The 27,136-nt window shown below is 50.9% G+C and overlaps 1 protein-coding gene across 6 annotated transcripts; it reads left to right on the top strand.

Annotated features, from left to right (window-relative positions):
• Positions 1-85: 85 nt before the first annotated feature.
• Positions 86-26,174, top strand: SLC35C2 (solute carrier family 35 member C2). 6 transcript variants are annotated; one of them, XR_007508126.1, is made up of 11 exons: positions 86-221; positions 303-453; positions 1,758-1,821; positions 2,045-2,117; positions 2,303-2,471; positions 2,758-2,841; positions 3,185-3,360; positions 4,060-4,189; positions 4,336-4,569; positions 18,806-18,909; positions 26,080-26,174. XR_007508126.1 is itself a non-coding variant. In XM_049817027.1 (9 exons), the coding sequence occupies exons 1-9, from the start codon at positions 105-107 to the stop codon at positions 4,455-4,457; spliced, it is 1,086 nt and encodes a 361-aa protein (XP_049672984.1). In that variant the 5' UTR covers positions 86-104; the 3' UTR covers positions 4,458-8,123. The 6 variants fall into 6 exon arrangements, 4 of the variants coding, with proteins under 4 accessions (XP_049672984.1, XP_049672985.1, XP_049672986.1 ...); XR_007508125.1 differs by lacking the exon at positions 18,806-18,909 and having other exon boundaries at positions 26,080-26,169; XM_049817027.1 differs by lacking the exons at positions 18,806-18,909; positions 26,080-26,174 and having other exon boundaries at positions 4,336-8,123.
• The last annotated feature ends 962 nt before the right edge of the window (positions 26,175-27,136 follow it).

Below are 27,136 nucleotides of genomic sequence, written 5' to 3'. Positions count from 1 at the left end.
GCCGCCGCTCCCCCCCTCAGCGGCGCGGCCCCCCCCTTCCCCCGCCGCGGCCCCCCCACCTCCCTCCCCCCCGGCGCGGCGCCGGCGGCGGGCAGCCGGGGCGCATGGCGGCGGGGGCGGGCAGCGCGGCGTTGGGGCGTGCGGCGCTGGCGGCGCCGCTGGTGCTGCTCTACTACGGCTTCTCCATCGGCATCACCTTCTACAACAAGTGGCTCATGAAGGTGCGGGGCGGCGCGGGGGCGGCGGCGGCGGGCGGGCGGGCGGACGGACGGCGGCGGTGACGGCGGCTGTCGGTCCCGCAGAGCTTCCCCTTCCCGCTGCTGGTGACCCTGCTGCACCTCCTCCTCATCTTCGGCCTCTCGGCGCTCGCCCGCGGCCTGGCGCGCTGCCGCTCCGGGCGGCCGCGGGCCGCGCTCTCCTGGGCCGACTGCCTCCGCCGGGCGGCCCCCGCAGGTACGGCCGGCGCGGAGGGAGGCCGGGGCCGGGCGCGGCAGTGGGGAGCGAGAGCGGGGCGCTGGGCGGCCGCCCTGCCGGGCCTCTCCCGGAGGCGCGCCGGGCTGCGGCCCTCGGGCCGGGTGTCCCCCCCGCCGCCTGGGGTGGCCGTCGGGGCCGGGCGCGCCGCAGCGGCCGGAGCAAGCGGGACGCCCGCCGCCTCCCTGGGGGTGGGCGTGAGGCGGGGGGAGAGCGGCAAGCACCGCTCCCGCGGGCGTCCCGTGCGTTTCCTTACCACGGGTGGGGGTTACTTAAAGGTTTAGACGTGCTCTCTTCGTCGGCCGTGACAAAAACTAGTTAGAATACGGAGAGGCCGCGCTGAACCTGCTTTTCCGAAGGAGCCGCTGGCACGTGAGCATCTCGTCCAGTGCCTCCGTAAGCTGTCTCTACAGGTTATTTTTTTCTCTTTAGTGTTGGTGTCAAGCCACACGTTTACATTATTTCAGGAGCTTTCTCTGGTTGGAACTTGGTCTTTGCGATACAGAAGTTCATTGTACGTGGCACACCAAACTGCTGTAGCTGAGACCAAGGAGTGAAGCTCCTACTCGGAGCGCAGAACTCTAGCTACTTCTGCAGTTCTTTGGCTGTATGTTAGGTTGGTTCAGTCATCGCCATACCCATTCCGTCTCCCACAGAGCAGTGTCTGGTTTAAGATCTCTGGCAAGGTTTGCAATATCTTGCATAACATGCCCCATGGTTTCTTGAAAAATGTCTTTTCCACATCTGTAGCAATGCTATCTTTCAGCATAGCATGCCACTGGATCAGTAAAACTGTTTCCTGTGGCAGGAAGCTTATATACAAGGGACAATAGACTGTGACAAGAGCTGCACCAGGAGTAAGGATGTGTGCGGAGGATTGTTGCCAGACATGCTTCTTCAGGCTTCTTGCACTGGCCCTCATACTTGCCCGTTATCATGCTCTGACACATTTGAGAAAGACCTTGTGCGAATCTGTGATGGCTTTCAGTCACGGGGAGGGCAAGGGTTATTTCTGCGCTTTTGCATAGTGTGTGTGTTCAGTGAGCGCCGTGCTAAGTCCAACTTAAATCACAGGGAACAGGACAGAAACATAAAGAGCTGAGGATATCTGAGCTATGTTGGTCATGAAGACTTAACCTGAGGAAAACATGGGGGTTTTTTTCCCCTGGGTCTGCTCTGCTCCCTATGTTCGTGGTCAAGTAGCAGGGTTTTGTTTTGGTTGGGGATTTTTTTTGTTACGTAGTTGAAGACAGTTAACTTCAGGATTTTTTTCTTTGATTCTTTAGCTCTGTCAACTTCCTTGGATATTGGGCTGAGTAACTGGAGCTTCCTATACGTCACTGTCTCCCTGTGAGTACAAAAACGATCTTCCCCCGAAGCCGCCTTGTGGGGTTTAGAAAGTGCTTTGTCAGGTTCAGTTTCTTGAATGGGTGGATGGCTCGGTGGGGTTGGCATGCAGGGTCTATGATAGCTTGCTGGTAGCAACGTAGAAGTGGGTGATCTGGTTCCTAATAGTACTTTGCTGGGAAGGACTACATGGGAGGCGACTGACAGTGTATTTTGGTCCTTACAGCTACACGATGACCAAATCCTCTGCTATTCTCTTCATCCTGCTTTTTTCACTGCTCTTCAAGCTGGAGGAAGTGGTAAGGGTCCCACACAATGCTTTAGGGAAGGGGAAGGTCAGGCCCAGGGAAACAGGCAGTACACATACAAGAAACATAAAAGTAGAGGAAGAATGCAATTATGTGGATGAATCTGAAAGAAAGGAGGTGTCTGTCTCTGTTCAGCTCCAGCAGTTTGTAGTGACTTTGTGTTTGTTCTCATCCAGCGGGTGACATTGCTGCTGGTGGTTCTGCTCATCGCTGGGGGGCTCTTCATGTTCACCTACAAGTCCACACAGTTCAACGCACAGGGGTTTGTGCTGGTGCTGTGTGCCTCTTTTCTTGGGGGTATTCGCTGGACTCTCACGCAGATACTTCTGCAGAAGGCTGAACTGGGTATGTAGGGTGTTAGGAAGTGGGCGGTGGTGCTGGTAATGGGGAGGGGAATAAGGAGGTGGTAGCCTTTGCTGCAGAAACAAAACATCTTGTGTAAGGGACAGTGTTTGAAACCTGGGGCAGGGGTTATCTGTTGATCAGTAATGAAGGTGGCTTGGCATCTGCAGCAGCACAGGCATGGGCATTACAAGATGTGTGTCTAGGAATGGTACTAATAAAGGCTCTAGGAGCTATGTTATTCCCTGGCTTGTTGCTATCTGGTCTGTTATTGATTCTCCTCTTTCAGGGCTCCAGAACCCCATTGATATCATGTTTCACCTGCAGCCGCTCATGTTCCTGGGGCTCTTCCCACTCTTTGCGGTGTTTGAGGGTGCGTGAGTTAATTAGAGAAAGCAGGGATAGCTTTATAGAGTGGTTGGGGAGATTGCTTAGCAGTTTGTTGTTTGAGATCCTTCCTTGAGATAATTGAACAGCTATGAACTTTACAAAGTAGGTAGAGACCTGGAATTATAAGGACCCAGCTATACCTTATGGTGGCAGAACATTAAAGAGTGCATAGGGATAGTAGCCTGCCACACTTGTGGAATTAAGGGCTATGAAGAACTGGCTTCACATCCTCCTGATATTGGAATGTGAGCAGCCCACCCCCATCTTGTTGTGAGGAGTCCTGGGAGTTGGGAAGGGTACTCTGCTACTCACTGTCTTGTTCCTAGGCCTGCCTTTGTCCATATCAGAGAAGCTCTTCCGTTTCCATGAAGCAGGAATGCTGTTCTCTCTGGTAGGGAAGCTGTTCTTGGGTGGAATTCTTGCCTTTGGTCTAGGCTTTTCTGAGTTCCTCTTGGTTTCCAGAACATCTAGCCTCACCCTTTCCATTGCTGGCATTTTTAAGGTAAGGCATGGTTCCTGTGCTAATACTAGAAGGCAAGTACCAAGTCATCCCTAATGGGCCTCGTGTTGTGGGAACTTCCTTAGAGCCTTAGAAATCATCTCCTGTTATTTTCATTCTCCTTGCACCAGAGCTCGATGCTTTGCCTTGCAGTCTCTGCAGTGAAATCCCTTGGTCCCTGACAGCAAGGGGCAGAGACTAGTGGCCATTCTATAAAAAGTACCATTAAAGTCCAAAGTTTGGTGGGATCTGGCATAGACTAAAACATGTGTTCCTCATGAGCAACGGATGGTGTGGGAGGGAGTAGGGGTAAGAAGGACATGCTCTTGCATCAGACCTGGATATGAACAAACCACTGGTTTGAGCTACCTCTTTAACCTAGTTTGGCACATTCTTCCCTCCTTTGAGGAATCCAGCACATGTACTTTTGAGCTGAATGGTGACACGTGAAATTTGTCTGATCTGGAAGTCACAGCATTCCCATGTAGCCAAGCTATGCAGTCAGAGGACTTAAAATCCCACATGCCAGTTTAACAGCTCGTTCTGTTTCTAGAAACTGTTTTTAGAACTCTCTGCGCATGGAAGAATGTACTGATGGAAATTAGCAGCATGACATCTTGATCTAGGCTTGAGCTGTAAAACCTCTCATGCATATCTCCTCAGGTCCTGCCCTGCCACTTGTCATGTTTTTTGTTTCCACAGGAAATCTGCATTTTGTTCCTCGCCACACGTTTGCTGGGAGACCGCCTCAGTCTCTTGAACTGGCTGGGCTTTGCTGTCTGTCTGTCAGGAATCTCCCTTCATGTCATTCTCAAAGCTGTGAACTCCAAAGGTGATTCTGGTTTAAATCCCTTTCTGTTTCTCTGTAGGCATTCTCATAGCCTCACTAGGAGCTGTGCCTAGTTCCAGCTCCTTGCCAACGCCAGGTTTGATGGGTACTTGAGTGAGTTCGTCACTAAATGAGCTGTCTGCATGCAGGTGAAAAAGCACTGAAGCTGCACAAAGAGGCCAGCTCCGACCCTGACCTGGAGCTGCTGCTGCGCCACACTGAACGTGGTGAGGAGGAGGAAGAGGATGTTGAAACCCCACAGCAACATTGACGGAATATCAAGCACAAAGCCCCCTGCTCTGTTCTTACCAAACCTGCCTGACGGCTACCTAGGAGGAAGGTCCAAGAGTCTCTGTGACCACCTAAAGGAGAGCCAGGGCCTGGTGAGAGAGTCCTGCTGTGCTACTACAGTGTGGATCTGTAGATGCTGCACAAGAGACAGGCAATATCTCTTTCACAGAGAGCAAACTTGGAAGACGAGCCCTGTTCAGTGGAAGTAGAACGGTGTGGTGAGACTGGGAAATGCTATAGAAAGCTTATTATGGAATCCTGAAGGCTGTACATTGAGAGTGTAGAGCGCAAGCAGTAGAATGATCATGGACGTGTCTGGACTGCAGGCTGTGTGGTTCAGGGATGATTTTAGTGTTGTTTAGGCTTTGGCTTCAAAAGATAAGGTAGATACACTTTCCCATACTTTATGGTTCTGCTAAGTAGGGACTTCCATCTTGGTGGGAGCAGGTGACTGTATATAAATCCATAGACTTGTCCCCCAGTGAGAAGGAGCCTTTGTGCTTGGTGACCTCCATGTTCTGTATGCATAGTAAGGAGGGAATTAAATGCTGGTATTTGGGACCAATTGAATATAGCTAAATGATGTTGGTTGGAGGAAGAACGGGGGTGCATGAGTACTTCTGGCCCTACAGGCCAAGGGGAGAGAGAGCAGTATCACAGGAGATCTAGCCTGAGCAATAAGCTTATCAGAAAGTATGTGGGTATCTGAGGGGGAGGGGGGATTTTTTTGGTTGGTTTTTTTTTTTTTTTTTAAATAAACTGTTTTTCTGATTTCCTTTTGTCTGTACATTATGCACCTATGTTTCATCAAGCACAGGTCATTTCGTCTTCTGAACTCCTTTCCTTTTAGACCCACACTGACCTTGCAATTGCGTGCCCAATTATTTTTGAGGCTTGGAACACAAAATACTTGCCTGTGAACAGGATCCTTGATCTCTAGGACTAGGAGGATCTTCCTGCAGCCTGTCATATATTTGTGCCAGCCAAGAGAGCATACTGAAGACACCACATCCTAAGAAGACTTTTAGTATTGTGGCTTTTTTCTAGGGATCTTACCTCCTTGCCCCATTGGATTGGATTAGTTAGTGCTGCAGCCTTGTCCAGGAAAGAGGAACGGTGCAGGATTTAAGATGTGTCTTTTTCTTTCTGCTAAGCCACAAGTAGTGGTGGGCGGGTGGCTGGTTTTTTGCATGGCAGAATTTTTGCCTCTTTGAAAGTTTTGTTCAATGCTAGCTTTTGGAGTGGAAATCACTTGAGAGCACTTCCCAAAGGGATAACAGGGCAATCTTTCTTCTGAGAGGAGCTGGGTTTTAAAGTGAACTTCTGACATTCTGTTTGAGAACCTGAAGCATTTTGACTAGACTGTCCATCTGTTGATCTTGCTTCATAGTTTTCAGATATAAAGTCTTTCTTGTTGACTTTAATCAAGAGCATTTCCTGCAAAAAACTGGTTCCGTAGAAGAAAACTTTTGTTAATAATGATCATCTTTAATGATGTTCTAATAGACACTGATAACTTGCTTCGGAGCAGACAGCAGGTGGTGCAACTACCTCATGTAAAGCTACTGAACCAGCAGTTCCAGGCCAGGCTGGCACACCAAGGGATCTTGTGCATCAGGTAGGATGCCTGGAGCTGAGAATGGCTTGGTCTGTCCCTAGCTGGATTTTCCAGTAGCTTGGGCTTGTAATGCTTCCAGCAGGATTCACCCTGTTTACCCTACTGATAGGTGTAAGCCTCAAGCACTAAATACTGTGTACTTGATGTGGGGCAATGATGCTTTCTGATGTGATCTGTGTTTAGTAAGACGGCAGCTGCTCTGCATTTCACTTTCCATTCTCCTAGAACTAAACCTCAGGTCATCCTTCTACTGTGTAACTCTCGGACTGGGACTGCAGGTCCCTGTAAATCCAAGGTAAAGGTGGCTTTGTTCACAGGCCAGGATTTGCACCACATACGGTGCTTGAAGATGAAATTTGATTGCGCCAGTGCAAGCGCCTGTGAACTGTAGAGCCCTGTAGTCTGTTGCTTCCAGTCTGGTTTCCTCTTTAAGATAGAGGGGCATGCCTTAGAACCTAGTGTCCGCAGTTAGCATTTCTGATCTAGACACAAATTTTTGGCGGCAAATATGACACTGTCATTCACTCCAGTGAAGGGTGCTCAGAACAGCTTTTGGGACAAGCAGTTAGTTCTGCACCCTTCCCTAGAAAGTTTCCAGCTGCTTGGTGCCAGTGAGGCTAGGTAGATGTCTGTTTCCTTGTTCAGTAAAATTTTGTTCTTTTCAGAGATAAAGATAAGAAAAACCTGGAAATGAGAACATAAAAGTGTCTACTGCTTCATGATTTTGCCACAGCATATGGTACAGATAGTCAGTCCAGTTTGCTTGTGAGACTGACTGGGCATCATTTATCTGTCTTGGAAAGTATCCTATTCTAATTCCTTCTAGTATCCAGATAAGAACAGCAGAGGATCTCTGTCCTGTTTCTGCTCACGAATTTTACAAGCCTTTATGCAGGAAGTTTTGCCCCAGCCTCATAAATCCAGATAGGGATCTTGTGGTACAAGAAGGTTCATAGTAGGGTGTATTCTGCAGGTGGTTCTGTGATCAGCACAGAGCAAGGAGGGCCCTAATCCAGCTCGTGCCGAAGTACTTCTGCTGCCTTTCTGGGTCTGCAGTGCTAGGATGGAAGAGATTTTCACTTAGTGGCAGGTTGGGACTTGCTGAAGGTGGTCTTGCAAGGATTCCTGCCAGGGACTCTTAAGCTCCAAGGTCCTCTGCTTCTGGGAAAGCATTGCTGTTTTGCAGTCTTTATATGACTTTTCCCTGTGCGATTCTCTCTGCAGGAACCTCACTAGGGTAGAGTTGACGATGCCATGACTGCTTGTGTGCAGAACAGGCAGGATCCATATTTTTGCTGCTCCTCTCTCCCTTCGTCCTTCCAACACTTGACTTTCTATGTCCCAGCTTCTTTTAGTAGTAGTGCAGGAAGGAAGTTGCTTCTTAGCTCCCAGTAAGCGCCCAGTAGCTCCTGTGTGGACCTCTTCTTTAAAATGTCTTGTCTGGCAGGACTGCTGGCAGCAGCAGTGCTGTCACCAATCTGAAGGCTTTACCCGGGACTCTGCCTTTATCCCAAAAATACAATCAGAAGGTCAGGACTAGAGCAGACCCAGTGTCAAACAAATCAAATGTTAATTGGACTGTGTGTAGAAGTGGTTCTTTCTGACCAAGCACCTACTGTGTCCTGGACCCAAGAAATGAAATGGCTGAACAGCTGTCTGTGTCCCCGATATCCCTCTTACTCCTGCTGCAATATGTGTAAAATGAAGGTGCTACACCAGCCAGGCGATACTGATAGTCATGTTTAATACTTGTGCTCAGCTTGGTAGATGCTTCTGCACAGGCAGAGGTGACAGGACTTGGGAATCCCAGGAGAAAGAATGCTCTAAGGGTTTCTGAAAACTGCAGTGTTGCTTCCCGTCCTCTCAATTCCACCTTTTACTTTACCTTTTCATTCTACTCTGTGGGTGGAGCTTAAGAGCTTGCAGCATCAGGGACTTTAGGTCATTGCCTTTGCACCTAGTGTTGGGATTTTAAATTCTGATATGCTTTAAAATAATTAAAATGTAAAAACATTTTGTTTGGGGGTTTTTATTCCTGAGGATTCGTTTCTGCCTTCTTTTTGTAAAAAGAAAGGAAAGAGAAAATACACTGACAATCTGATCTCCCCATTCTAGATGATTTAAGGAAAAAGAATAGCAACTTGATCTCTGTATTTATGGATGTTTTAGCTTTTGTGGGGTATGTTCATCAGTTAATGGTGTTGGGTGCAAGGTTAATTGCTAGATGTACATGGTGAGTTCAATGGCAGATGTTCAGGAAGAAGAATGTAGAAAGGATGGACAGTAGTCTGCATGAAACATCTCATGATAAACTTCTCAGGCTGTCAGGGATAGCGTATGAGGAACTAGCAGCGAAGACCTGTTCCTGAGAAACTGGCCAAGATACAGAACTTAGAATCAGCATATCCAAAGGATGTTTAGACTCTAAATAACTGTTGTGTTTGGAAAATTTGGGGTCAGATATCCTGATGGAGAACCTAAAGAAGTTACGCTTTCCTGCATACCTGTGGGAGGTTAACTTAATGTGTACATGGGTTTTTGACTGTTTTGAAAGTCCTTTTTTGTCTGTTTTATGCTAGAACTACTCCTACCATTCATATGAAATGGCACATTGATTTAATAACATCATTTGGGGTAGCATGTTCCCGGCTAGCCAAAGCTCCAGAATGTTAGAATCACAAGGTCTAGCTTCAGTCACGCTTGCTAGAATAAGGTGGTAAGGGGCAGCTGTTTCACAGCATCTTCAGGACTCGTTTGAGGCATGGAAAAATTTGCATGGTAACTCATCAGAGAGAGAAGGCACAAGCCCCTGGGTGGGCATCATTGGAAAATGCAATTTCTTCTTGAGCCCCGATAGCTTTGAGAGTCTTCTAGCGCTAGGAGTCTTCAAGTCACCTTGCATATAATTTAGCCACTGAATCTTTGTTCCTTTAGCTTGTACTTGAACAGCTAGGTCAAGAATTGTATGATGAGCAGAGTTCTATCTGCGTACTAGCCTTGAGTCGGATCTCTGTGAGGTGAAGGCTCATGGGCCAGCCCCAGCATGCTACAAAGAGGTGAGAATAGACACTATTCACCCTTCAGCACCTCATTCCATAAGTGACCAAAGCAGGAATGCTAAACATATGTGCCCAGCTATGCATTAAAGACATGGTCCTGCCCTTTGGTTGGAGAGAGGATCTTCCTGGAGTCCCATCAGGAACCATGCAACTTGACCAATTTCGAGGGTCTACTGAGGCCTCTCTGCCGCAGCTGGGGGTTCTTTTAGCATCTGTGCATCAGCGTGTTCGTCTGAGCAACAGTTCTGTATCTAAATTGCTTTCTCTAGCCTGGAGCATTCCTGCTGAGATCTATGTGCACCTACCTTCATGGTGCTGTCATGCACTCCCAGCCATGTGTGCAGGGGTAGCTGTAGAGCCGTAATTTAAGAATGGAAAAGCACCTCCACTGGAGTTTCAGAGCTCCATCATAGGAGTTTGCATGTAAAAATAGGGTAGTGTTGGGTATAAATGTCATTGCTGACTGGGGTTACCAAACAATAAGTAGTGAGCAGCTCTGCTTAATTAAGTGTCTTCATCTTCCTGTCGTTAACTGACCAAACAGAGGGGACTTTTGCACTTTAAACTGTTGTTGAGTGCTTGGTGTTGCCTGGGAAACGTAGAAGGAAAATGAAAGGATCCTATTGTTTGTGGGTTTATCTCGCTTTTGTAACAGCTTCTGGTGAGAGGCCTAAACTTTGCAAGGGAGGGAGCACAGTGTGTATGTTCCCTGCTCCCCACACTCCCTGTGCCAGTGTTGCTGTTCTTGGTCCAAGATCTACTTGCTCCACTTTTGTTCACCCGCATCCAGTGTCTGTCTGCTCTGCATCACTCCTTTAGCACTGGCAGGAGCATCGTGATGAAAGATGGGCAAATCCTACGACTTGTGGTGAGTGAAACTCGCCACCCTCAGTGACCTGAGACCGGTTCTCCATCACAAATTTCAAGGCTGTGATTAAAGGAGACGCAGAGGTGAGACATAGAGACGACAAAATGGGGAAGCAGTGTTGGTACTTTGGGGAAATGGACAAAGATTGACTTGAAAGCAGTGAGGTGCAGCCATCCTGTTGGCGTCCTCCGAGGCTGGCCTGGTGAGGACTTAGAGTGGAGAGTGTCATATTGTGAGGAGACCTGCGTGTGCATGCAGCAGCACAGACACATGAGCCCCTTTGCTGGAGAGAGCACGCACACACACACGTATGTTCGTACCGTGCAGGCCTTCCCTGATCTGTGCCGGCCCATGTGCACACACTGACACACAGCCATACACAGGAAATAGAGGGCCGTGATTGAATATTGATGGCGTTTGAACTAATTAACTGGCGGAAGCAAAGCTGAATGAGTCTCGGAGGTGCTGCACTCCTTCTGCATACTGTTCTTGCTTGTAGACCAGGTGTTTACATGTGTGCTGATTTTGGCCCCCTACCCATTCCCCTGGGAGACCTCTTTATTTTAAGAACAGATGCTTGGCTTCCTGCTGAAATTTCAATACAGTAAACATCCTGAGGGCAAGGAGAAAGTGTCCCTGCAAACCCCTCTGCACTCCTCCGGTCCTGCCCAGCAAATGAGGTATCATCAGCAAGCTTACTGTGGGAAAGGCAGTCTGGCTCCAAAACGTGCAGGAGTAGCAAGGCAGAGCCTGGTGCCCAGCAATAGGGCTGGCTCAAGCTGTCCTATGTTTCAGCTGAACATCTCTGTAGTTTTTATTATGTGTTTTGTGGTTGGTGCCTAGTGAGGTGGGGAAAGGGGAGCTTGGGGTGCAGACGACTGGAAGGCTGGTTACCACCCAACCTGGGGCTGTTAAGGACTCAAATTCATCTACGATCTTTGCAGTGGCAAATAATTGCCCCTAACTATACGCCTGCTTCTGCACTGAGGCTCTTTTTTTTTTTCATCGTTGGGCTATGCAGGTTTTGATGTTCGCAGCCTTGGGTCTGTGCAGTCCAAGGAGGTTGAAAGAACCTTTGCTCCTAGTCTGCACCCTGTACTTGGAAATGGCTTACTTTCCTGGGGTCATGCTAACCGGAGAGATTCTGTGTCCTGCAGTTGCTTGGGGAGTCATCTTTTGGGGGTGAACTGTTTGTCTTGCTTTGCATTAGGAAAGGTGATGCAGCCAAAACTGAGCTGTGTCTGGCGCTTAGGAGAGTGGTGGTGTTTGTGATGGTATTTTCTGCTGAGGGACCAGCTGTGCTGAGTGCAGTTAAGCCTCCTGTGAGGAGTGTGCTCTTCCAACAAGGACAGGTAGCTGTGCCACCCACTCACCTGCCTTCTCCCATATGGTGGTCTTGTTGTCAGGAGCCAGGACATCTGAATGCCTGGCTGGGCCTTTGTTGCCAGCCTGGCCTCCCTCTGGACCTTGCCAGGAGCAGAGGCTGCTGCCAGCTTCTGGCTGCTTGCCCAGTGAAAAGTAGCAGAATTGACCATGCAATTGTAATGAAAATCACAAGCAGAAAGATACAGCCAAGCCCTGTAATTGCACTAATTGGAGCCATCGTCATGAACATGCTAAGAGCCACTCTCCTGGTCTCAGCCTAGTAATTCTTCTAACCTCATGTTTTAGCACCTCCTCCACCATCCTGTGCAAGGCAGACCCTCCTGCTATGTGGACATAATTCACGTGTATCGAGGGAGCTGGAAGGTGTTATGTCCCTTTATCCTGTGGAGCTGCTGCTTTGTTTGTGCATGTTGAAGGTCTCCAGTGGAACTCCCCAGGGAGAATGAGGTGGAGTTGGTGCCAGGTGTCGGAGACTGTGTGCTGCACAGCACTTTGCTTGCAGCCTTGAATTCTCCCTCTGTGTCAGAAGACGAGATCGATCAGCCTTGGCCAAGCAGGAGCTTCCTGGACTCTGAAAGTATGGGAGTGGGGAAGCAAGCGTTCAGCTGTCCTGAATGGCAGGGTCTGGGGGGGCAGCAAATGTGTTGGGAGGGGACCGTGTAGCTGATGCAGGCAGCTGACATTTTGCTTCATCCTGCTCTGTGAGTTTGGAGCTAAGAGACTCTCTCCTCCTATGCTGAGTTAGAGAGCACAGGATAATTCAGGTGGGAAGGGACTTCAGCAGTTCTCTACACAGGCAGGGTCAACTGTGAGATCAGACCAGGTTGCTCAGGGCTTCATCTAGGCAGGTCTTGAAAACCTCCAAGGTGGGAGACTGCGTAGCCTCTCTGGACCCCTGCTTCAATGCTTGACTGTTCTCATGAGGAAGATGTTTCTCCTTATCTGGTCTGAGCATGTCTTTATAGTTATGCCCATTGTCTCTCATCCTCCCACTGAGCACTGATAAAAGAGCCTGGCTCTGTCTCCTCAAATGGCTTCCTTGAAGGTACTGACAGATTCCTGTATTGGGGGTAGAAACTTCATGCACTATTACTTCATGGGGACTGACAAGTACTGGTATAAAGAGATAGTCACTTCCCTTGATCTACTGGCCGTGTTCCTCTAATACAGTGTAGGGTGCTGCTAGTTGCCTTTAGTGCCAGTGCACACAGTGTTCAGTGTGCTGTCTACCAATGTGCCCAAGTTCTTTTCAGATGAAGAGTGAGGGAGCCAAGGATGATCCTGGAGGCACTTCAGCAGAGCCCTAGGGGTGCCCCAATACATGTTTCAGTCTACTGCCTTGGCATGGACACTGTGGGGGTGTTTCCCCCGGAGGGAGGAACTGCAGCCTGCTTGTGAATCTTCAGTGATACCATCCAAGCCCCAGGTGCTGGAGTTTGGTATCCACAGAGAGTCTCAGCTTTGAGGTAGGTCAGGAGCAAGATCCTGGGATCTAGAAACCAGATTGGGGGGGGGGGGGAAACAGAGACTGGAGATCCCAATGATCTTGAAGGCTCCAAGTCCCCTTGGGAGGAAAGAAAACAGGCATGGTTTTAGAAACTTCATGTGGTTTTGGAGGATTTTACTTGCAATTTGTGGTAAGTTAGGGCTGGTGACACTGGAGCCAGGACTGAAACAGGAGGGCTTGGCTGCAAGACCACACAGTGCGCTGCTCTGTCACTGTGCTAGCAGGGCTGATGGTTGTCCAGACGGTGAGACAGGCGCAGGCTGGTCTTGCTAGTAGGCTCTGCAAGCAGGGACTATCCCAGGTTTTGGGTTATGTACAGCAGGTCCTGAACCTCTTCTTGGCCTCTGCATATCCTGTGGAGATAGAGACTGCTCCTGCCCAGCACTCTGTGTGGAGAATGAGTCCTGCAAACCCAGCATAGCTTCTGCCTTGGGACACAGGTCTTAGGCTTCCTTCTGATGCTGCTCAAGTTCTCTCCATATGCCCTGTCTCTCCCCAGGCACTTGTCCTTAACCTGCCAGTGCCTCCCTCAGTGGTCACAGCATCTGACCCCACATCTGCGGGGTGGGATTGGATTCCCCTTGGAGGTCTGATACTCCTGTACATCTGTTCTCTTCGATTCATTCAGCAGCCTCACTCTTCCAGTCATACTTGGATCAGAGGCTGCAGCTGCACACCCCTAGCCAGCGGTGCAGCCAGGGGAGGCAATTATGCACTGGCAGTCCAATGGACTTTGGTGTGGGCAGCAGGGACAGTGCGATGAGAAAAGAGCACATGTAGGGAGAGGGCTTGGGTGGATATTCTTGGTATCTCTCCTTGCACCAGCCTCACAGGGAAGCGAGGCATTGTTACAGCCAGGGGTGACCCTGCCCAAGCCAGCAGCCATCCCATGTAGTAGTGCTGCCTGTTGTGGGTTTGGGCAGAGGCAGGCCAAACTGGGAAGCATCGACATTCCTGGGTCTGTCCCTAACGGCTGCTTGCAGACCTGGGATGCCTGGGGTTGTTCCTGCTGCAGTCCAGTCACATGGGGACATCATGTAGAGAAGCTCCCCGTTTCTTGCAGGCATCAAGGATGCCTCCTTAGGCAGTACTGTCTGTAGCTTTTGCCCGCAGTTTCATATGCCCTTCATGACCTGAAGTGACCATTCATTTACATGGGGCCCCTCTGTAACTCCAAGTAAGAAATACCATTATTCTGTTTTGCTTGTAATGAACCCAGTGTCTCTCAGCTGATGTATCTTCCGTGACAGGGTGGAGGATGCAAGGAGGCAGAGCAGATGGCACTTCTCAGGTAGCATGGCCCAGCGCTGTGTTTCCTATTTACACTTTGCCTGACTACAGGCTCCAGCCTCCTTTATTAACAAAGTTAGAGCTCTTTCACACCAAGTATTTTTTTCTCTGTGAAGTGCTTATAATCAAATCAGGCTGCCTTTTTGGTGAGATAACAGACTGAACTCTTTCATTCTGTCCCTGGCAAATGTTTTCTCCAGCCTCCAAATCACATTTGTAATTATTCTGCACATCCTCCATTTTTTCAAAATCCTTTTAGAGATGTGGGCACCATATCTGACTCAGTGTCATGCAGGGGGGAACCTTGCCAGCCTGCTCCCACTCGTTGCTCCCCATCCATGTCTCTGAGCTTGCTGTCAGCACACGTCCTACGGAGGGTGGTCGGGAGGCAAAGGGTGCTCTGTATAGAGCAAAAAGGACTCTGACATGGTCCCATGGAAGACTGATTTCCCCTCTGCTTGATGCTGGCCCAGGTAGGTCAATCCTCTTGTCATCACCCACTGAGGTTCTCCCAAGGCGCTGTTCCTCCAGGTCAGCAGTTACTGGAGGATAAAAGACCAAGGAGCAGCAGGATTTTGCTGGGAATTGCACCTACCGTTGTCCTCTTCCCATCGTCATGACACTACTCCTGGATCATCCACCTTCCTCGCTGCCACATCACCCCCAGAAATGTAAACAAAAGGGGACTTTGAGCGGAGAAGAGCAGGGAAAGGCAGCTGGCCAAGAAGGTCAGAGAACCTGGGCACAGAAAACAAGGAATGTGGATGGTCAGAGATCCCAATCACAGAATGGTTGAGGTTGGAAGGGATGTCTGGAGGTCGTCTTGACTAACCCCCTTGCTCAAGCAGGGCTACCTAGAGCTGGTTGCCCAGGACCATGTCCAGATGGCTTTTCAATATTTCCAAGGATGGAGACTCCACAGTCTCTCTGGGCAAGCTGTGCCAGTGCTCAGTCACCCTCACCGTGAAAAAGTGTTTCCTGGTGTTCAGAGGGAACCTCCTGTGTTTCATTTTGTACCCATTGCCTCTGGTCCTGTCACTGGGCACCACTGAAAAGAGCCTGGCTTTGTCCTCTTTTCACCCTCCCTTCAGCTATTTGTATACGTTGACAAGTTCCCGCCCTAAGCCTTCTCTTCTCCAGGCTGAACAGTCCCAGCTCTGCCAGCCTTTCCTCATATGTGAGGTTCTCCAGTCCCTTCATAATACTTGTGGCCTTTTGCTGGGCTCCCTCCAGTATGTGCATGTCTCTCTCCTACTCAGGAGCCCAGCACTGGGCACAGTACTCCAGGTGTGGGCTCCCCAGTGCCGAATAAAGGGGAAGGATCACATCCCTGGACCTGCTGGCAATACTTTACCTTGGGCACCCCCAGATATCATTACCCTTCTTTGCAGCAAGGGCACATTGCTAGCTCATGTGAAGATGCAGGGGGTATGCAGCTGGAGGGCATGAGTGCAAGAACTTGTCCTGTCGAGCACCACCAGAGGGTTTGCTGGGGCACAGAGCTGCCCTACAAGACCCACACTAGCATAAGTAGCCCTACCATCCCATCTCGTGCTTTCTAGCCTAGCGGAGCTGGGTAATTGCTTTATCTATCAGAGCTCCTTGCATTAACAGGCAGTAATTGGCACCTGTGTTAAAGAGCCTGGTTTCAATTACTGCTGAATACAGCTCAAACTCCAGAGCTGGGAGATTACATGGGGGAGGAGCAGTAAGGCTCATGTTTACTCTCTGTCTTTCCACCAGGTGCTCCACTTTCCCCAGGGTTGAAGCATTTTTTGCGTTTCTTGCTTGTGCCTTGAATTTGCAAAACCACCAGCAAGGGCTGCATGGGAAGCATAACTGTGTGCCTTTCAGGAGCACAGAGAACAGGCATAGCTGGCATTGTGCTCAATTCTATTCTTCCTCACGTGAATGCTTCTTCCAGAAGCCTCTACTACAGATCCTACACTGAATGGTGGAGTAGCAAGGTGTGGGAGGGAATTGGTCTTTGTAGATGGTGGTGTTCCCCCAGCCCCATGCAACAACAATTGGGGGAGCCTTCCCAGACTCCCCTCAGCTATGCATCTCTCTTTGGCTTCCACTGAATCAGCAGTCCCCTGTGCGCCAGGCCCAGCCCCCTTCTGCTGCTGTTCATCATTTCTGATCCAATAAATTACAGCACTGTTAAAATGCACAGGGAGTTGTTTTCTGTGTTTTAGAGCCGTGAGCCCTTAAATTTCCATTTGTTTAGTGGGTGATGAATGGACAGTTGTGGTTGGTGCTGGAGCCTTGCGGAGGGGTGGGAGAGCTCTGACTGCAGAGCAACCAGTGCTCCCTCCCAAAAGCTTTGCACCGGGGCCGTTACCTGTTTGTGAGGCAAGAGCTGTCTGCAGGTCCCCTTTCCAACTAAACTCCCTGGTTCAGCTCATAATGGGTCAAGGGAGGGGTTTGGAGGGGCTAAGTCAGAACGTTCGGGCTTTATTCCTGCACTGTGGGGAGATTTTTATGTCTGATGTCTGGGAGGGAGGAGGGAGCTGCTGTGTGGGATGCCAGGGCAATCGGTTGTGCTACAGAAGCAGGGCTGGGAGTTTTGGGCCCTTCAGCTGCCTGAAGGGCTGATTGAGATAGTGGGTAGGAGTCCTAATATCAGGAAACAGGAAAAAATGGAGATCCTCAGCACAGAGTGAGGGCAGTGGAATGAGGAAGAGGGCTGGGATGGGGTGTGGAAGCGCAGAGGGCTGGCCCCAGGCATCTGGGGAAAGACTGTGCTGGCATCCAAGGAATGGTGTAGCTTAGTGGCTTCCCAGTGGCAGAAGTCCTCCTTGGTGCTGGAAGTTAGGTGACTCTTGTAAGACAGCCATTGCTAATAGCGAGGTCCAGGACTTCTGGGAACAGGCACCAACCATCCTTAGGGAGGCTGGCCCTGAGCAACCCCAGCATATAACGATGGGGGAAGCCACAACAGGTTCAAGGTGGCAGCTGTTGCCCAGTGCTGAATGGCCCTCCTGAAGAGAGTGAGATTAGCTACCACTGATCTGTATGTGCTTCTGCGCCAGTCAGTCCTCCTTCAGACAATGCACTCTTTGCTGCATCTGTGCTGCTTTTGCCTTTCTTCTCCCCAGTAACCTGGAGGCAAAGGCTGCGCCTGCACCACAATGCTTAAACTGTGGAGATGTGGGGCAGATGGTGGGCATGTGGGAGAGCATGGCCATCACTGCATGGCCTGTTTCCTTCTTTCTCTATGTGCCTGTGTTCCTGCAAATGTAGTTTTAAGTCAGTCTTGCAGCACTTCGGACCTGTCTAATGGTTTTAACACTGGATGTAAGCTTCGCTGCATGACTCTTGTCCCACAGTTGAGTCTCACAGTCCTACCTTGAGCAATAATAAATTCCCAATCTAAGCTGCTCTGCCTGCACTGCTGATGCATTTCAATTTTTCCTCTCTTCCCTGTCTCTTCAGGCTGCAGGCCACTGGGAAAAGCCTGTGAGAGGCCCCCAGCACTGTTCTGCTCCAGGGCACAGTGCAGCAGCCATTCCGCTGCCCTGTACATCCAGCGCTTGCATAAGTGGCAGGAGTAGGCACAGAAGGAGTTAAACAGCACTGGAAAAATTGGTATTTAATCCATTGCTGTACCTTCTAGCAAACCTAGATGGGAAAATGCCTCCCTGTTGGAAATAGTGCCTCTCACAAATGGAAATGCAGGATGGCTGGGGATTAGGGTGCCTATCGCTGGAAATGGGTTTCTTATCGTCTCTCTGAGCTGAATTGGTGGGACAGCCTCTGAAAATTGAATTGCCTTCCCTGTTTCTGTCTCTGCCATTGCATTCTTCCTGTGCTCTACCTTTGGACCAGCCTTCCCAGCCTCTGGCCTCCCTTGTCCCCATCCTCAGCAGAGCAGGGGCTGCCTCCAAGAGGGTGCGTGTCTGTGGAGAGAGACTGTCCCATCTGGAAAGTGGGCAGGACTGGCTACAACTGGGAAGATTCATCCTTTGGATTCTCAAGACCAGGAGGAGGATGTAGTCCCTCTTTCCAAGCTTCCTTCTGACCTTGCGAGGACAGTGGTGGCCTGGCAGAGCCAGGACAGCATGAGTGAAGGTGTGAAATGATCAGAAGGCAGAGGGGAAGATGGGAGTAGCTGGAACAGATCTAGGAGAGACCAGGTTGAACACATCAGAGCAGGAAAGAGAATGACTCTCTGTGAGACTAGGAGCAGCCTGAAGCCTGGGTCTTTGCTGTGCCAGATGGAGGCATCTCTCTCCCATAAGCACTCAGGCTCTGTCCTGGGATGGCCAAGGTGACTCTTTCAGTTCCTCCTCATAGTCTCTGTTCATGGTTTGAAACATCCCACACCACAAGCACCAGCCAGCCTCTACCCAGCTCTGCGTTGGCCCCAGGTGTCCCCACAGAACCTGAGCGGTTCACCAGTACCCAGGCCCAGAGCAGGTTAGGTTGAACGCAGATTGAACATTTTCGCACTGTGCAGACTGTAGACCACAGCCAGGAGTGTGGGTGTGCTGGCTGTGGGTGTCCAGGCATAGTGCCAGGGATTTCTTTTAAGTTTTTTGTTTCCAGGGTTTGGTTTGGGGATAATTCTATTTTACTGATCTGTAATTTACCACAGGTTGCCGGTGCCTGATTTCATCCTTGTCTCTGTCACAATATGGTTTTTTGGAGGAATTTCCCATCTCTGTTACAGTTACGTGTGAGCCATAAGCACAAGAGCTGGTGAGTGTACACCTGTCAATGGCTTTTCAATGCACCATCCTGCAGTCATGGTGCTGCTCCAATGCATGGTTGTTGCTCTTGATTCTTCATCTGCCAGAACACATTGAGTTTGAAAATAAAAAATATTTAGGACTAATTGGGGAGATTTTTGCTGCTCTTACAGAGCTACCATCCATGGTTAATACAATCTGAAGCAGAGCTGTCTTTCAGAATAGCCCCTCTGCACTGAGCCAGAATGCATAAAGTAATTGCTGGCCATCAGGACAAAGCCCTCGCCAAGGGCCTGGTTCCTCTTGCAAGACCAGACTGTGCTCAGGTTGCAAAGGCTTGCTGTCTGCCCTGCAGAAGAGTAGAAGTCCTCCCTTCTTACTAGGGTGCTGTGCTTGGCCCCTGCTGAAGGACTGACTCAAATTGCTGATAAATAATGGGGAAAAGGTTACCCTTAATTATACAAGTGTTTCCTTACATGGTGAGGGGCAACTGCAGCCAGGTCTAGCTGCATCAGAGGGGTGGAGAGCCTTTATCTCTGCAGCAAAGGAAAATTGTGGACAAAGGCATTATGTTATTTGGGGATCCTGCTAAAGAGCTAATTCCTGGAGTGGGATGCAGACTTGCTCATTGATTCCTAGCAGCATCCACAGTTGCATGGGAGGACACACCAGTTTGTTATGCGTGATGCAGGCTCAGCCTGAACATGGAAAGTAAGGGCAGGGATGGGGGCAGACCAGTGGCAGCCACAGAGCAATCCTTAATGCAATTTTGGAAAGTTTGCTTGTTTCCAGCCCCGCTTGCTTCTGTATAGCCTCAGACCTGCCCTGTGGCCGTGTGCCTGGGGAATGGAGCCATGGAGTTATCCCAGGAGTATTTTGCAAGGGGATTGTTTCCCCAGCTCTTGGTCCAGGGCCCAGTTCCTTAGTGTCCAGGTCCACCTGCACGCTGGCACAGGAGTGGTCTTGGTGGGGGCCCGCACAGAGCTGCCCCTGTGTCACCTGTGGATATGAAGGGTCACCCAGCTGGGCACGGCTGTGCCTGGGTGTGTATTTGCCCTATGGGGCCATTACAGCCCCCTGGGTGTGGTCATGTGCTTAACAGTTTATCCAAAGCAACTTGTATTTCATTTTGGGCTAAAATTGATAAATCAAGGTGACTTTGGGGAGAGAAATAATTCCTTTTGCAGGATTTGCATAATCCTGGCTGGTGATATGATAATGGTGTTTGTTAAAGACAGAACACAATGAATTAATACTGTTAAGTTGCTGCTGCAAAATGCAAAGCAGGTAATTTACTGTGGGTGCAAGGAAGAGCGTGAGTACAGCAGGCATGGCTGTGGTACCATCAGGCACAGGAGACTTGTTGCCAGAGGCACAGCCAGGGTGTAGCACAGAATCAGCGACAGTTACCCCTTGTACTCTGCTCGGCGGTGGCTAGAGGCTGTGCTGAGCTTATCCAGGGGAGGATTACCTGGTTCAGACTCTTTCCCTGCTGCCTCCGTGGGGCTGAGCCTGCTTTGTCCCGCAGATCGTTCCAGAGAGCCAGCCGCACAGGGCCAATCGGTGCTGGAGGAGGGACAAGGGAGCTGAGGGTGACGCGCATCATGCTGGTGCTGAAGGGGCCTCCGGCCACACAGGTGCCCTGGGGGGTTGCAGCGGTGAGGAGATGGGCCCTGGCACTGCGCTTCATGCCACCTTGGCCACCCCCAGCAGCCAAGAGACTTTGATGCCATTCAGCCCCTAAGAGGTTTTCCTCCCCCTGTGAGGAGTGAGGGTCCTGTGGTAGGTGAGCCAGCCTGGAGATCTGCTGGCTCTAGCCCCAGTCCTCAGCTTTCACCTTGCACCGCCAGGCTCAGCTGAGGGAATGCTGCTGCAGGACGAGCAAGGAGAAAGAGTTGGTATGAGGCGGAGGTGGAGAGGGAGGCTTGGGAAAGGGACACTGGTGCCTCACTCGTTCCCTGGGCTGGTGCTGCAGTTCCAAAGCCATCCTTGCCTGCCAGACCCCAGTGGAATCCTAATGCACCGTTTATCTCTGCAGCTCCACAGCTCTATCAGAGGGAGATGCTGCGCGGGAGCGAGAGCAGGATTTCAAGCTAATTGGATTCTGTGTCTCCGTGGTTTCCCGTGTAGGCAGGCGACAGGGATTAGTGCAGTGTTTCTGAGGAATAGAGGAAAGCAAGGATGACCTGCGTAGGGATTTCCTCCTGCATAGCCCCTGGTGCTAGCTTCAGCAAAGGACTTTTTTGGACAGGCTGTTGAGGTGGAAGGGCCCAAAGCAGTGTGTCCCCCCTTTGTGGCAGCATCGGTGTCCAAATTGCTCGTGCTCTTCCTAAATCTTTGAGCCAGGCACAGTGTCTTCCCAGGGAAGGAAACAGCTCACGCACCTCCTGAGCCTGAGCAAGCCTGACAATGGTCTGGTCTCTCCTGCAAACTCCACGTGAGGGGAACCAGACAGGGAAATCACAGAACTGGTGGCTCTTGCGTGCAACCCGCCAGCCGACAGATTTTGCTCCCCTTTCCCTCCCCACTTCCCTTCCCAGGCCTAGCTGCTGGCTGGGAGCGGCGCACATTTGAACCTTCCCCCTTCCCCCCAAGTTCCTAGCCTTGTTTTAGAGCCTGTCACGGCGGGAGCAGGATTCATCTCATTAACACAGATTTATTCCTGTATAAACATTTCATTCCTTTAATTGCAAAGCAGTCATACTGCAGGCAGCAGTGGCAGTGGCTCCATTTGCACTGGGCGTTGGGACAGTGCGCCAGGTGTGTGAGCCTGCAGCACAGTACACATGGCATGCGGCTGAGCACGCACACAGTTATGACATGCCATGGTGTCTACATGTAGAAGTGTGTGCTGTGCAGTGCAGGACCAGCCGGTCTGCGTAAGTGTCTGGCCCTGAGCACCATGCTATCCCAGCAGGTCTGTGGTGTCCCTAGTTCTGTGGCAGGGCCGGAGTATTGCCCTCACTGCGCATAGGAAGGGTAGAGGCCCAGAGGTGACCAGACCCTGATTCTACCAGCAGTGGTAGCAGAACATTGAATGGGCCCATGTGCCAGCAGTCCCTTTGCCCTGTGACCGCACTGTGATGCGCACACAGGCATAATCACCTTGCTGTGCACCCTGAAAGCTCCCAGGTTGCTGGGTGCCCAGTGTCTCTGCTGTGCCGAGGGACAGCCCTCAGGCACGTGGATGGTGGGATGGAGTCCTGGAGCAGCAAGCCAGAGGCAAGGTCTTCTCAGGGCCTCTTGGCCCCTCTGGGGCAATGGGGTGTGCCTGGGGTCACCATTTCGTGGCTCCTGGCACGACAGTACATAACTTGGACTGCCTGATCTGTGGATAAGCATGTTCCCCAGGTCCCATTGCCTTGCTGTATTCGGTGCTTGCTCAGACAGCACAGGCTGGGCTGTGGAGAGAGGGTCTGAGCCCTCCTATCATCTGGTCTAAGCCAAACCCAGGGGAGATGCTCCCACCACTAGGGCCAGGGAGTCATCCCCTGAGGAGATCTGGGATGTTGCCTGTTTCTGCCCTTGTCACTCACTCCCCACGGCACTACCAAAATGCCACCATCTCTTGAAAGCTCCCTGGCAGGCCCCTCCTGGCAATAGAGCGGCTGTGGGGCCCCACTCAGCCAGGCATCAGTGCAGGAGGATGCACCCAGTCAATGGTGTCTGCTGGGCTCCAAATACAGGGACAGCAGGTACTTACTAACCTGGTGCTGCAGTTCATGGTCTCTGTTCTCCCACATGCTCATCCAAATGTTAATTTTATGGATGCCTTTATAAATCTTGCGGCTTTCCCCTGTCCACGGGCTACATAGATTTCATCTTGTTGAGAGGTGACACTTCTGGCCTTTGGTACCAAGCTATCAATTTAATACTCTGAGAGTAATAAAAGACATGGGACCGTATTAACGCGCGATTACTCTGCTGCTCCTTCCTGTAACTCTTTCTGTGCCATCTGAATAAGTGCCTCAGCTGCTGGCAGAGCCACAGGCTTGGGCAGCAACAGCTAGAGCCAGCCTCCCAGCTGGAATAACTACATGGCTTCCAAATTGTGAGCTGCTCTTCTCCTGCTTGCCAAGAAGATGGAGGTTCGTGCCCACCTCTCTGTTAGACCTGGCAACCCGGAGAAACGCTTGCATCCCACCTCTGAGACCCTTCCATGTGTTCTGAGCAGGGGACACCTGCAAGTCTGCCAGCCACACAGTGTATTGATTTGCCAGGCTGAAAGGAAAGGCATTTCTCTGCTTGCTGTGAGACAGCCTTGCTGCCGACGAGCCTGGAAGAACATGTTTAGGTCATTCCATCAATGTAAAGGTTAAATGTTTAGCTGCAGCTATTGAAAACAAAGCAACAGCAGCAGCAGCAGCAACAACAGCAAAAGAATTGGATGTCTTATCAATGTCTGGATTTAAGATCTGCGTCTAAGCACCTACCAGGTATACTGCACTGAGGTCCTCAATGGACAGCACCGTGTGTCAACAGGGCTGCCTCTCAGCAGTTTTTCGCCTGTGGGCAGCAAGAGCTCAGCCCCACTTCACCCCAGTTGGCGGCTTTGCAAAATGGATTTTTGGACTCAAATTTTTGCCTGGGGATTTTGAAGAAGCGTCTGATGTTTTAAAGCATGTCCATACGATTTCTGCTCTCTCTGCTGATTAAGAGGGCCTCTTTATGTTGTAGCCTTACTTTCAGCCACTCAACCTCTGTGAGAATGCCAGTGACCTACTCTAAGAGTTATTTGAATATAGGTCTTTTGTCAAGTAAACGTGGACCTGGAAGAATAATTTTTTTTCTACCCTGCACATCTCCTGTTTCAGTAAATCAGTAGATTTCTCATACGTTTAAGTTGTATTGTTTTGCAAAAAACACTTCATAAGTTTATATTTTAGCATCATAAAGCAGGTTGTCTTTTGGACAGCACGGCTCGCAGCTTTCATGACTTCATAACAACTTGCATATTATTAAAAGAAAAAACTAAAACCTCAGCATAATGCCTGAATTCCCTCTTGCTGTCACATTTGTGGGCATGTCACAGCAACTATCCTGCTGCCAGGCCGTTGTCTCTGGAGTCCGGGCTCACCCTTTGCAGTCCTGTGCCTAGAAGACCTCCAGGGTCCAAGGCAAACCCCAGGAGACACTTCTTTCAAGACATGGGCAGGGGTCCTGATCCATGTGTATTCCCACCTGCGCTCTGTCTCTCCGTGTGCCTTTTCTTGTCACCCTGTCTCCCCAGGATTGGAGATCTTCCTGGCTCTTGCTGGCATGGTCTGCCTATGATAGGGCCCTTAGTGCTTCAGCTGTGCTCCAGTCACACCCTGCCAGATGAGGGGGCTGCAGGGGTCTTTGCCTGCTTGGGAAGGGTTGTTCAGTTCATAGTCCTGTCTGCAGCATCCAGAGAAGCATCAGGTGCTCAGCGTCCCCTCCTCCATGCCCAAGGCCAACTCTGCTCCATGCAAGAGGCAACAGCTCCTGGCAGCAGCTGTGTGAGAGCTGGCAAAGGACTATGCTGAACAGGTCTAGGTGCTGTGGCTGCCCTGCAGTGGCAGCTGGCACCTCCTCGGGGATGGTGCCAGGTGCTGTCACCCTAGTGCAGGGTGTTGGCGTTAGGTGTTGGTCTGTGCAAACTGCTCTCTATACCCTGTTACCCTTCTTCTGTTGGTCTCTGGCAGTTGCTGCCCCTGTTAGATGAGTGTATGATCCCCCTACAATCCACAAGTAGCTGGCCCCAGTGATGAGAGAAGCACAGCAGACTGATCCATTGGGGGGACTTCATCAAAAGGCTCAGTGGGGAGCAGCCGTGGGACTCTGCTGGCTCATAAACTGAGCTCCAGTGTGAAGCCTTGGCCCCCCACACTGCTGTGCATCAGCCCAGCCGCAGGGTGCAGCCAAATGAGGTGGCTCTTGGGTGCAGGCACTCAGTGAGCACCCAGGTCCCAGCTGAGCTGTCACCTGAGTGGCAAGAGCAGATGGATGTGGAAAGCCTTTAAATTCAGCACATGATCAATACTAAACTGATCTTCTGGAGTCTCTTATAAGATTACCCCAGCCTCATGCATCCAGTTGTAAAAAAATCACTCAGCACACTACAGAGATTTGAGAAATGCTGCAGACCCTACTTAGGATGCACAGAGCCAGAGTAAATGACTTCACAATTGTTTCCTGCAGTAAATAATTAATCCACTTTACATTTTGTTTTATTGCTACCCCCATGCCCCTGCCTCAGTTCTTTTCTACCAGTTTCCCTCTCTTGTCCTGAAATTCCTGTGCTGGGTAGCTTCTGTCATCGTGATTCCCTACCACATACATGTGTGTGCTTCCACACACACTGACACAAATCTGTCCCGGTCCAGCTCTTACTGATTGCCGTACCAGGGAGAGCAGTGCTGGGGTAGAGACGATGCTGTTTTCACTGCGCAGCATCAGGGCAGAACTGAGCTGGGCTCAGTCTGGGCCCTGGCCTGGCTTTCCCACCTTGATCTCTGCACCAGTGCTGCTTTCACATGGTGCCAACGTGCAGAATTGTTTGGAATGCATTAACGATGCTAATAGTATTTCTATACTAATTAGTAATGCCATTTGAACAAACTCTGTCTTTATGACACAAATTATGAGCCGGTTGGGTGTAGGGTGGGGGCTGCAGCTGACACACAGAGCGTGGCAATGAAGGGGTAGAAAGCTATTCTGGCATGGGACCAGGCTGCGGCAGGTACTCCTCACCTGGTGCCCATCTGGAAGCCCTGGGCTTCCCCATGCAGTCAGAGCCATGAGGGACAAGGCAGCAGCTAGATGGGACCTGGTATGTGGGGCATCCGCGTCTGGGCTAGGGTGCCTGGTGGGCTCTGCCCTGATCACACATACTTACCAGCATGGACTCCGGTGGGCTTGCTGAACCAGACAGCTCATGTGTGAATGCAGGTTGCTACAGCCGCTAAAAACAGGTTGACAGGAGTCCCTGCCACGGGATGCAGCTTCTCTGGCCCTGTCAGCTGAGGCAAGGCTGTTATGGGCATCTCTGAAGCCCTTGGCAGCACGCTAGCTCCTGGGGCATCCTGCTTTTGGATAGCTTTGTGGAAAAGACTGGGTGCAAATTGGCATGCATCTCTTTGAGCTTAAAATTGTTGGAATCTGGGAGAGTGTCGGGAAGAGTATCACATCTTCTTGCCCTGTCCCTGTTCTGCTCCAGGCAGTTGCTCCTGGCCACTCTGGAGACACAACATGGACTAGAAGGACTCTTGGGCCAGACTTCTGCTGCTCCCTGTGGAAACCATTTTGACTGTGTCTGGAGCCCTGCAGACACCTTCGTGGGAGTGCTCTCATTTGCACAGGTGGGTGCTGCGAGGCTCTGATCCCACCTCTGGTTCTGTCCGCCTCTGATCACTGTGGAGGGCAGGAGAGTTGAGATCATGGTGGCTGTGGTCTGACCCAAACTCCATCTTCAGGAATAGGTCCTCCTTTTCAGGTGTTGCCCAGCCACCTCCATCTTTAACACTCCTTCCAGCAAGGCAGCAGATGGCCTTTTGGAGAGAAATGATCCCAGCATCAATACGATATTTTGCACGCTTGCTTCTTGGGATCTATAAGTAAAGGCCAAATCAGAGTTGTTCTAATCCTCTGCTTTGAAAGGTGCTGGCAAGATCCCACCATCTGGGAGGCAGTGGCCACTCTGGGTGTTTTGGCACCAGGCCAGAATCCCTGAAATGCCTCAGGGGCATTTCTCGAAGTGCCCCTCAGGGGCAACTACTGGCCCCCGGGCTCTTGAGGGCTAGAGTGCCTCAGGCACAAGCTGCTTTGACAGTATCTGAGCACTGCTGCTCCTTGCACAGGAGTCTGTTTTGCCAATGGGTTGCCTCTCCGTTAGGGGTGAGTCCAGTGCCTTGGGCATGCAGACCATTATGCTCCCAGCAGCTCTGGCCCCTGCCCATCATGGGCCACGTCCCCAGGAGGGACCCCTAAGCTCCGCAAAGGGAGTCTGTACCTGACTTTGGCCTGCGGTTGCCTGTTCTGTCACATCAGCAAAGCCTGGTCCCTAACCTGGGATCCTAACCAGGGTGGAGGGGGTATGGAGGTGCACGCACAGCCCTGCTGGCCCCTCGCCACTCTGCTGGCTGCCAGTGAGTGAAGGGGGATGGAGGAGCACAGGGCAGGCACCCGGCATCTCTGCCGTCTCTGGGGCCAGCTGCTGGAGCAGAGCACTCTGGATACCCCTGCAGATGACAGCTGGTGGGACTCACCACCTCCAG

The sequence above is a fragment of the Accipiter gentilis genome, chromosome 14 (assembly GCF_929443795.1).
Source record: "Accipiter gentilis chromosome 14, bAccGen1.1, whole genome shotgun sequence".
Classification (NCBI taxonomy): domain Eukaryota; kingdom Metazoa; phylum Chordata; class Aves; order Accipitriformes; family Accipitridae; genus Astur; species Astur gentilis.
The sequence above is the reverse complement of the archived record's forward strand: the minus strand, read 5'-3'. Positions and strand labels throughout refer to the sequence as shown.